Source organism: Podarcis filfolensis (assembly GCF_964270895.1).
Source record: "Podarcis filfolensis genome assembly, chromosome: 7".
NCBI classification, from domain to species: Eukaryota; Metazoa; Chordata; class Lepidosauria; order Squamata; family Lacertidae; genus Podarcis; species Podarcis filfolensis.
In genome coordinates, this window is record NC_139603.1 from 35489975 (window position 1) to 35502196 (window position 12222).

At 38.7% G+C, this 12222-nt stretch overlaps 1 protein-coding gene across 3 annotated transcripts in view; it reads right to left on the reverse strand.

Annotated features, from left to right (window-relative positions):
* The window catches only part of SALL3 (spalt like transcription factor 3), a 25067-nt gene extending 13046 nt beyond the window's left edge, over window positions 1–12021 (reverse strand). The window contains exon 1 of one of the 3 annotated variants that reach the window (XM_083624168.1): window positions 11838–12021. In XM_083624168.1, coding sequence (XP_083480294.1) covers window positions 11838–11916 — 79 coding nt within the window. In that variant the 5' untranslated portion in view covers window positions 11917–12021. The remainder of the gene's footprint in view (window positions 1–11837) is intronic. The other 2 variants (XM_083624166.1, XM_083624167.1) reach the window with 2 other exon arrangements.
* Between the last annotated feature and the right edge of the window lie 201 nt (window positions 12022–12222).

Here is a 12222-nt window from a genome sequence, read left to right on the forward strand (position 1 = left end):
TTCATTGTGGAACAGATACTATTGCTATTACTTTTCTCTTAGAAATGAGAGGGGGCTGATTTTCTCTAAACTGACTAGGCAAACATCATTATAAATCGGAATCTATACAAATGAGCCTTCACAGAAGTATAGAATATGAACCAGTGATAGTTACGAAGTTGTTTACTAGCTGTACAGTATATTGTAAAATTGTCATAGAACTAAAAAGTAAAACAATTTATTTGTTTAAAACCTAAGCACTATCTCTGCCTTATTTATAACACTAATTTACCAAATTTGTACGTATGAAGTGAAACTGGATTCTGCCCTTTGCTATTAATGGCATCAGTATAAAACAAGATAACAGTGCACAATAGAATAGTAAAGTCGCAAAGGTTCATGCAAGCCTTATCCTATTCACTGAACTTTTAGATTTAAGCCTCAGAAAACTATCCTTTCTATGATAATAAAAGCTTAAAAACAGTATTAACTATAAAGCTTAAGAAAAGGAGAATGCATTAGTACTCAGAGGCTGATCTACTTCAGCTTACAATTCTAATACATATTTACTTTTCATATTAACTTTTTTACAATTACTGTACTAGTGTCTATGCTTCATACATATTTTTCATTTTTCTAAAGTAATGAGACTATGGAGGCCAGAGAAAATAACTGCACACTTCGCTGTTTAGTTTTCTGGGCCACTCAACAAATGGACATTTGGGGATAGTGATTACTAGCAATTTAAACCAGCATTTTGTTCCCTAAGTTACTTACTCCACAGTCATACATCAGAAAAAGCTTGAATCCTTTATATTGCAAGTGGCCAATTCTTTCTCAGACCACTCTTAGCCAAATATATGCGACAGTTGATATCCATATATATGGCCAAGGCAGTTCAATAAGTCCACACGTATTAGGTTTGGAGAACAAGGTAAAAGATTCAGCCCCTGCCACCCCGGATACATAGTTAAGAAAGCTCAATCATGGCTGCTGCTATGTTGCAATTGGCAAACCACAGCTTGAGAATAGCCTACAAACAAGAATATGAAACTTTTGAGCTGAAATAGGGCTTCATGATTTGCCTTAGCTATGGTTTGGTGTGATGTCTGGATTGAAAAACCACCTCTAGAGGTCACTACTCTTAGAGGCTGGAGTGATGAGCAAATTAAAGTAGGCAACAGCTCCACACCACTGTATGGTTCTCAACTACAGGCACAAACCAAGGTTTGGTCCAATGTCTAAACTGAAGCATATTGTCACCATAATTCTATATTATGTTAGACATATGCATATTGGAGTAAGTTCCCAGTATATGTGTTTAGGGTTGAAGTACAGATAGTGTTTAAAGGAGAATTTTGCAACTAATTCATATGGCCATTTTTTAAAGAGCCAGAGTGGTTTAGAGTACCGGAGTTGGATGAGAGAGGTGTAAACATAAATTCTGCTCCGCCATAAAGCTGAACAGAAGGTAGCTTTCAACAAGTCACTCTTTCTCCCTCAGTCTAACTTAACTCACAGGGTTGTTGAGAGTAAATTGGAAGAGCTGTAGGCACACATCCTTAAGCTTTGTGGAGGAATAGTATATCAATGTGATAAAATAGTATTTTACCAATGCGATGAAATAATATTTTCGGAAGTCTGAGAAAGAATTATTTCTCTTTCCAAAATTAAAATCCATATTCTGATACTTTACAATTATTTCTCCAGATTACCTTTGACCCAATCACTTAGGTAATAGGAAATGAATGGAAAACTAAATTCCATGTTGTGCTCTTATTACTGAGACTGAATTTACCTTTTAATTTCTAGTCTACTGGCACCAAAATGAGAGATGCTTCTTCAAACCTATTTAAAATGAGAGATAATGAAACTGATTTTTTTAAACTGCTTTTTACAATACTTCTTAAAATCATCATAATTTTCAAAAGATTTTTATTAAAGTTTCATCTGAAGTAAGCTCTTAATACTGGAAATGTTTCTTGTGATTCATAATAACTCACTAACAGGAAAGGTGCATCGATTTTGGAGCACAGACAGTTTATAGAAATTAGATGATTCTAAGGATTCCCTACTTACGTTCCACAAAAGGTTAACAGAATTCACTTTCATTAAAGGTTTAGAATCATAATGTGCAGTTTACTCTGCACATTCTAATGAATTTCACGATCATCTAAAAGTACGTATCTTTAGTCAATCCATTGAGACGTACCTATAAATACTGTTTTATACTGAAACAATCATCTGCAAAAAAATTTGTACAAAAGAAAAGAACAGGGCATATTGAGGGTTCTGAAAATTTATAACAAGAAATAAAAGAATGCAATAATGTATTACACAGTGATGCAGTTTGTAATTAGTTTTTTCTCCTGCTTTTTGATTATTCAAATCAAAATCCCCATGGAGCCAGCCTTTCCCATCAATTTTAAAAAGAATTTGCTCATGTCTTTGATGGAAATAGCCCATAACAACATTTTTTGCCTTAAACATTCAAATGCTGCTTATACATGTCTCTCTGGGACAAGTTTAAAATCTGCTCATATTCAGTACTCACAACCCTATCTTTTTATTTAAAAAAAGCCAAAAAGATGTCTATTTCTATTAACAGGAATATACTTTTGAAATTACCTGTTAATTTACAGTGCACTATTTCATCTCAAATTTTTGATTAGCTTATTCTGAGAAAGTTTCTTACATTCTGATTGTAAACTAGTTTGGGTTCGGTCTATGTGAGAGATTCAACGAGTTGATGTGGAGAGAATATATCTGTATTCATGTCATACACAGCCAAATCCACAGCCATAGTTCAGTCAAAATATTTGGATTAAAGCCAATGAGAATCTAAGGTGTGCCTGGATTGTGGACTGGGTTCTAGACAGGGAATGTCAGTGAAAACTGGTACTCCAGTAATTCCAGTTACCTGCATGGAGCAATACTACTATAAGTAGCTACCAAATTGCTTTTAAGGGTCAAACGTTTAGGTAGAAAGCAATTCATTCCTATATGAAACATATACATCTCTGCAGAGAGGGAGATGAGAGATGGAGCAAAGGAGGGAGCCAATGTGCCCCCAATTTTGGCATATTTCCCCCTGCGTACAAAGAGGTTTAGCACACCATGTCCCAGCATCTACTAGAGCAAGCTGTATTGGTGCAGTTTGCAAGCAGTACAAGTTCTCCATTAGAATCAGAAGGGCCTAACAGAAATGCAACAGGGACTGTACACTTTCCCATTATTAAGGAATAATCCTACATGTTAAGAATAAAGAAGAACCAAAAACCTAAAATATGCACTATTTGCAAGGGGTAGTACTGAAACAAATGTCACACCCGCTTTTACTTGCCGCTGCTGGCCATGCAGTGTTTGAATTTTGAGGACAACGCTCTCTAACCCTCAAGAGCCAACTTTGCTTTTTTCTTATTCCCCTACCTGCTCTCAAATATTTTTATGTGTACAGGCATGAAAGGCCGTCTGGCTTATGTTCCTGTATTTCCTAAAATAAATGGCACAGAAAACTATTCTACTCTGAGTAAGCTTTGTCTCCGTATTCTAATTTTGCAAACAAGACCCTTTACAATTATCATTTACACAGACCATGACAATTTACGTACAATTTAAAATAGTATTCTCTGAGGAAATCCTGTTCTTAATGCTAATTTTGCTTCCCACGGCATCTTAAACTTTTATGCCAATTTCACAATGGGCATTGGTTATCAACAGGGTAATTTGTTTTTGTAGTATGATAAATATTTTTACTGTTGTCATTAATATGCTTTACATGACTTATTCAGCTGCTGTTGGTTGTAAACCAAGGAACTACAGAAACATTGGGGTGGATTCAAAAATGGTAATGCATGGAGGAGATGCTTCACAATCAATGAGACTTAAGTTGGTCATGACTAACTTAAAACCCACCGATCTCAGTGAGTCTACTCAAGAGGATAATTTAAGTTCAATTCACTATGCATTATTTCTACACTATTCAAAGTGATAAATGAATTGTAACAAAGTGAATCCATTCAGCATACAAATGACGAAAAATCTTACACTAATTTTGAAATACTCATTTTTCCCCAAAGGAAAAAATCCTTACTAGCAAACTTGAAGATACAATGAAAATAAAAGCTTTAAAACGGAAAACAGGCTCATGCAAGTATAATATACCTTAAACTATGGACATTAGCCAGTTTTCCTACTAATTAAACTTTCTGATTCTCAATGGCTACTCAAATAAAGATCGGCAGGTTGTACCCATTCAGATTGTCGGAATGACAAAGTATTTTTCCGCAGTGTTTTCAAACATAACTTTACTTATCAAAATCTATTTTGTGTCAGTATAAATGTTCAGCTATCTTTTAATGTGCATGTTCCTTAACTGAACAGCTATCAACATCTAATATCATTCATTCACTATAGATAATTAATACTACTCTTTCGCTTTAGCTATGTTATCTCTTAAAATAAACATCACATTAAAAAATAACTTTTATTTTCTCTCAAATTAATTCTTTTTAACTCTTTTTATGATAGCTTTGAATCCCATAAAGAAAGATGAATTATCACATACTGATCCCAAGCTGTGAAACAGGAGGAGACAAATAGAGACCCCTACTGTGTTTAACAACGTAGAAGAAATTCCACACTCAATAGAAAAATTTCTACCCTTTTCCACAGGCCACATAAACTGATAATATGAATGTGAACAGTGGAGGGCACTCTTGCTATGCAAAACATTGTGTTGACCTGGTATACTTATTTTGATCTATTCAGTGGCCTAAATTTCACTATTTAACAGCCACCTGTGGCATAGTCACTAACTGCTTTCTGCTTAAAACAAATGCAACATCCAGCCAGCCACTAGGCTAGGGCATTTCTTTGCACATATAAAGAAAACAGCAAGCACTTTACATTTTGTTTTGACTAACTGCAAAACTGTAAGTATCATATATTAAAATGTTAGCAGTGTATTTTTAGAAGCAGGAGGAAAGCAATGATGCACAATGATCTGGCGAAGTTTAAATACTGCACGTATTCAGTTTTACCAGGATTTGTAATTCGTTGCGAGCTGGCTCGTGTTTCCAGTACCCAAACACAGGTGACACAAACTTTTATTAAGAGCTAATACAACATTAAGGTTTAATTGCTGATGTGTATCAAGTGACGAATTATTAAATACTGCATAACAGGAGTCTAAAAAATGTAAGAGATCACTTTTTAATGCGACTTTCTGGCTTCAGATACTGTTCACAAAACAAAAGCTAACATCTAACCCATTTTGACGCTTACAAGTTTGAGAGCATGAGAAACGGAATACCAGTTTGATAACATAGAACCTTCTGTAGAAACATATCTACTCCTGCCACGCTGACAGCATCGTAGCTATTTGCATAAGTGCATGGTTGCAGTATCAGGCCTGAACTCCAGCCTTGAAATATAACGGTATCTCACCGATCTAGCTCTCCACAGATAACTATTCTATATAAATAAAGTAATATAACCACTAACAAACCAATTGGGTCAGTTGCCATCATCCTTGTGAAACATTAATATGCATAGAAAGTGAGATGGATGACCAACAAAGTCGCTTCGATTAAGCAAAATAAAACTGCATCAGCTCTGGCAAGGTTAATTAAGGAATTCAAAGCTACATAAAACAAGGCTCACCCCCCCCCCCACTTCTTTAGAACTGTAAACACTTGTGTCGAACTAGATGGGGCATTTGATAAGCTGCACAGAATGTAGCAAAAACTCAGACGGATCTCTAGTTAACACTCAGAGTCGGTGTTAACACTTAACAGAACAAGTGGTAAGCCGCGCTGCCAAGGTCAACTGCACAGATGTACTAATTGTATTATGAGCTTGACATCTAGTGGCCACCCCTGGCAGGGCAAAGCAGGCAAAGGTTAAATCAGCAAACCTTGTCAAAGCACTTCTAACTACCCACCCTCAGGGAGAGTCCATCGGAAAGCTTGCTGGCACTCCACGCAATCCCACCTTTTCACCGACAACAAACAAAAAAAGACTCCGTAATACACTCGGCACCAAAGCACGGAAAACAGAAAATGGGGGTGGTCTCGAATGCTAAACATAACATATCTACATCTTCAACACAAGAAGGAGGAAAGCATTCCTTTGCAAAATATGCAGACCTCTTATTGTCTTTCATCGGTGCATATTGTTCTATCCTTAGCTCAGCAGTCAAAACTTTTTTATAAGAACTGCTTTTGAGTTCTGCTTAGGTATTGCTGCCATATTCATTCATGATTAGACAAAAGAATCACCCACAGTATGGTACTCTTTGATGATGAAGTATTTTTATTTTACAGAAAGAACCACTGATATTTTATATTTTCTACGGTACTTGTGTGACATGACTTGTCACTGCCTTTGGCAACTATCCAGCTCTATGATTAAAAAAACCCCCATGGATCTCAACTGGTCTACTCTCAAACAAGTTTAGGAGGAGACTATGTATGCACAGCTCATTTCCTTTCCACTGCTTAAGTTCATTTTCCTAGAAAGCACTCTCAAAAACTCCATCCAAACTACTTATTGAATACAAATATTTAAAGTAAAGTAAAAGAAGTGAAATGATTCATATAAAAATGTAACTGCAACAGACATTTTGCACTATTAGATGAGAATAATTTTGAATCTATCTATTGCTTACTCTTGAAGCTATTTTTAACTGAACCTTCACTATTTGTAAAAGCATGCTGTGTTATTTTGCACCTAAAATGTATCATTTCAGTGTTTTCAATTTTTCACCTCCTATTATATATAGTTCAAAATATGACAGAAACTATTCAACATCCTAGCACATCTATTTTATTATCCAAAGCTGAATGGATCCTGCCCTTATTTTATTTTTAAAAAAATGCTTACTAGACATGCTAGTGTGGTTTTGGCATTCAGTTAACAAACCAAATCTTATAATCCTATGTTTAAATGGAAGACGCGCACAATTTTATTTAGGCTGAGTCGAATTTCAGAATATTAGTATGTTAAGAAACTATAAGTAGCTGCTTTAAGAATATATATGATCCTTAAAAAACCAACATTTTGGCTAGAAAAGTGATCAGCTTTCAAATATGAACATCCAGCTTATATTAATTGCACAGAGCTGATTGTAATGATTTTTCAAATAAAATTAAATGTTTCTTATTCATGAAAGGCATATGTTTCACTGCCTCCTTAAGGAGCCATATCTGGGATTAATAACACAAAAGAATTTGAGACTTTTTAGTCTGCTTTATCATTTGCATACTAAAATAATAAACTAGTAAAATTAATTTCTGCTATTAAACCATGCTTTACGAGGGGTCTTTGAATAGATATAAAATAGGAATGAAATTATTATAATGTAGCCATCTATAAGACTACAAGTACAAGCAAAATAAGTTAATTGTCTTTCCTCATGCCAACAGTTAATCAGCAAATCTTGTAAAGGCTTATTTTTAAACTGGAAAACAAACAAACCAATGACCTAATTATTATTTGAAGTAGAAAGCTTGGAAAAAGTCACACAATTTCATATTTAATTCAGGGCTTACTGTTACTTCTAATGCTCTTAAGAGTATTACATGTTACAGAACAGTATAACGTAATACCCACACTTCTTTATCTACATAATTTTAATGGACATTAGCAAGTATGCTACAGACCCACATCTACAAAATAACTGGCTATATTACAATGAACTGAGGGGAGGAAAAAACAACAACCCTAAATGTCTAATACAGTACTGAAGTGAGCCAAAATATTTATATTACTAAAGGTAAGCCTATATCTGTCTGTCTGGACAGATATATTACTGTATCTATTTCAAATGTATCAAAATTATGAGCAGAATTTCAAGAGCAATAATATCAATGTATGACAAATATATATAAAAAGCACAATACAAATGTATTTTTGTTAGCCATGTAACATTACTGTAAGAGTTGGTTCCTAATAAACGTAAGCTAAGCAATAATTACTGTTACCTTAAAAGGTACAAAATACATTCTCGAAATTTCTTCTAATAATTATTTTTAAGGCCATCTCTGATCAGTTATCATCCACTAGAATACGCTTAGGGTTCCCCCCTCTTCAACATTGTCACTGCATTTGGGTTAAAGTGTGTGCAACATTCCCATTTGCTGCAACAAAACAAGACTGTTCTGTAATGCTAGTACAGTAATCTGTTGATTTAGAGATAATCATTTAACTGGGGATGTAAAGTCTCCTGATATTTGAGATTAAACTCATTCAGCATAGAGAACAGCAAATTCACCATATTGGGTTTTATAACAACTCCTTCAGTTATTGTGCTACTCTTTATAATGACCATTTCTTTCAATATGGCACCCTTTAAAACGTTTAGTGCATAAATACCTTTCATTCACTACTTGTCAGCATAAACCGCTATACAGATTCTAATTAATCGCTGCATGCAAGCATTCGTTCTCCAAATTGCCAAAACTATCTTTCCCACAACAAACGTTTCAAAATATCACTTTGCGATATTCTGAGTGGTTTTCATACTTCTGAGAAGGCTCTGCTTCGTGAAATAAAGTTGCACTGCACTGTAGTTCAAGCTGACTTCAACAATTATTTATTGTATTGCTAAAACTTCCTATTGTAACACTGCCACCTAAATTGACTGGCCTTCGTATAACTTTAAATATGGCCTAATGTTTATCTTCCACTCTGTCAAACTGTCAGGTTTCTTTTTGCTACTGTGTAACATAATATCTGCCAGAAAAAGGAGCATTAACCCTTAATAGCTTTCCTTAATGAAAGTAGTCTTCAAATGCAACATTAAATGTGATTCTATGTGTGTGTGTGTGTGTGTGTGTGTGTGTGTGTGTGTATACACACATACACATATATGATTCAGGCAAGCTTAGCAGCAGATTAAGCAGTTATGTTATATAAAAGACTAAGTAGTTAAAAATACTAATGAAAATGAAGGTTGAAATATATTTAGATTATAGAGTATTTTTTTGTGGGGGGGGGGAATGCTGCAAGTGTTCTTTTTGCGTGCTATAAATGGTGAGAGCTAGTTTTTGGCCTGTTGCAAAACAAGAGCCAGGAACTGTGGCAATGCCTTGACTTTAACTGTAAACTACAATGATGAGAGCTGACTTTATAAGATACGTTTGAACTCTTATGAGCCTTTAGAGAGGAAAAAATACTTAATTGTAAAAAATGTGTAAATGATGAGCACCAAACTCATGTTCCTAAACATACAGCAGTTTATATACCTCCCTATATTCATGTTTCTGAAAATGAAAGTGCAACATGCAAGCAGGACTACTTCAGCTCCTTAATAATCCCTTACAATAATGTTTTACTCTATGAATTAAGATATATTAAAAAGGGACATAGAACATTCTGATTACAACATTCTAAAGCAGAGAAGTATTTACATTGTTGCATTTTAAGGGCTGCTGTGAAAGCCGATTTTGAGCTATTCAAGGACCACAATAATAACGCTTTTAAAATTCCTCACTGGGATGCAATGTAGTCCTTTTGATGGAAAGACTGTCTTTCTCATTCGGCAGAAATAAATCCATTCATTTGATCATGTAGTCATTGAGGGCAATACAAAACAAACCAAGTGTGAGAAATTCTATGTGATGAAGTAAACAAAACAAAACCCCAAAAAAGAAAAAAAGAGAAAAAAACATTTCCATGACAAAAAGATTCTTTGTTCTTAATCTACACACCATATGCAAGCGTTTCTTTTTAGCATATCTCCTGTTCTAATCTTGGGTGACATGGCTACATAGATAAGAGATGCTAAGCAACACCCCCCCCAAAAGAAAAACCCTCCAAGCTGAACAATTTTCTTCAATTTATTAACTCACCAGAAGTACCATAATGAGGCACTTTTTTCCCCTCGTTAACTTTTTAAAATATTCAGTGTTGTCTAAATTCTTAAACCAAGGACCCTCCCAAACCACTACAGATTTAAATAACAATGCTGTATCTTTATTAAAGAAATGCTGATTTGCCTACAGTGAAGTATTTTGAAACCAAAGGAAGTGTTAATAACAAAACAAGAAATGTGTAATTTTATACTTCTGCTGTGACCCAGGGAACTTGTTTCGCTGCCTCTCCATTATTGCCATTACCCAAGAAGCTTTTCACATTACTAGCTGCAGCAGCCAACCCCTTCCACTTCTGTTTTTGGAGTCCTTTTAGGAAAAGGAGATGATAGCAATGGGAGCCCTGAGCATTTGGCAATCTAGCATATGCTTACGAAACCAAGCCACACTGCCCTAAGCTTCAAGGCTGCAAAGTTTATTTAAAATAGTGAAAAATCCTTTGTTGCCAACTTCTTCTTCCCCCTCAGAACAAACTCCTTTCCCAAGATGTGTTTTTTTCTTGGGCAAAATAAAAAGGAAGAAGGCTGGATGAAGTAATTATGGATCAGCAGGGAGGGGAAGAAATTTATTTCCAACCACGATTTTTCCTGATTACGCTGGAAATGCAGGCGATAACTTTATGAGGGAAAGGATTGAAAAACTTCCTAGTGGATTTTGTCTTCCCCTCCAGAAAAAAAAAGTGGCAAATTTTTTAAGTGCCACACGGTGAATATAGTCACAAAGTGATCCTAACACATTCAGAAATGACAGCTCAAGAAAATAAGTTTGACCAGCTGCAAACCACAGAGATTTGGAAATCGGGGGCTACTTGTTTCACTAGCACTTTGGGCAAGGCTGAGTGCGCTCTTTGGCACGCGGGGGCCCAAAGAAACCCCCTTTTCAACCTTGTGAGGAGGGGGAAAAGAAGATGGCAATTCCTACTCCAACCTCGACGCCATGGACATCTTCATGGCAATAGAGATGGCAAGGGAAGGGAAGGCGGGAGTAGAGACCTAAGCTCTGGCCCTGAGGGCAGGCAACTTATCCACCTCAGGCCTGCCTCCCTCACGCCCAGGAGAGGCATCTTCTCCCTTTGACCCTCTCCAGAAAGGAACCACCAACACCACCCGCCCCTCTCGCCTCGGCCTGTTCCTTTGAAGGAAGCCGCAGGAAGTCATAGGCGCAGATAGCGATCTTCTCCCAAGCCCTCGGCCTGGCCACCTTCTCTGGGCGTCGGAGGGAGGAGCCTCGGGGGCCTCGACGAAGCCCCCTCTCGCCCTCGAGTTCCCAAGGGCCAGGGGGGAAAACTGAGGGGCTTACTTCAGAGTAAAACACCGTTAGGACGGGGGGGGGGAGAGATATGGGGTTCCCCCCTCCCCCTCCATCCACACACAGAGGCCTCGTGGGGTTTATTTGTTGCCAAGGGGGACGCGACAGCTGCCGCCGTCAGGGCCGCTTCCGGGCAGTTACACCAGCGGAGCCCAAAATCTGTAGTTTGCAGCCTCGGCGGCTCGGTCAAAACGGGGTGAAAAAAGATCTTGTTAACTTTTCGCTTTGGAGAAAGCGGCTGGGTTTCTTCCGTCCCAAACTCCTCATCGTGAACCCCGATGGGGAGAGGCGGCGAGAAGGCGAGCCTGGGCTGGGCGTGAGGGGCGTCCGTCTCCCACACTGCCTGCTCGCCCCCCCCCCGTCGAAGTGTCTCCCTCCGAAGCCCAGCCATAATTCAAGCGGCCGGGCGCACGCAACAGGGCCAGCCAGGGCTTCGCGGGAAGGGAGGGAAGCTCGGCAAGGTGGAGGCGGAGGGAGGGAGGGAAGCCGGAAGAAACTTGGGCCGAGCGGCTGAACTTTCCTGCCCGACGCCGGCTGCGCTTTCTGCCGCCTCACGCTTCCCAAGGAGGGGGGCGGGCAGGATCGTTTCTCCGCTGAGCTCTCCCAGAAGAAAGCCTAGGATCGGGAAGCGCCCAGCCCTCCCTAGCCCCGGGGCTGCTGCGCCCTCTGGCTTACCCTGCTCCGAAAGCACCTCGGCTTGCAGCTCCTCGTCCGATCTGAGATGCTGGGGCTTGGCTTGCTTTCGCCGAGACATGCTGCTAACTGAGGCGTCTTCTGGTGCCTGCTTTTTGCAGAGACATCGGCGAGAGGTGGAGCGCTGGGGTGGTGGTTGGGGGGGAGGGGGTGGTGGAGGGGCGATTAGATAGGTGGGGGGAGGAGGAGGAGGAGGAGGAGGACTTGGTGGCGAGGGGAAAGTCGAGTTGGCGTCGGCGTCGGGCGGGCCACCCCTTCCTCCGGATTTCGGCGCCGATCAATTAAGAGCAGCAGCAGCAACTCCCCCCTTCCCGGCGACAAACTCGCGAAGCGCCCGAGCAAGTAGCGGCGGCGGCGGCTGAGCCGG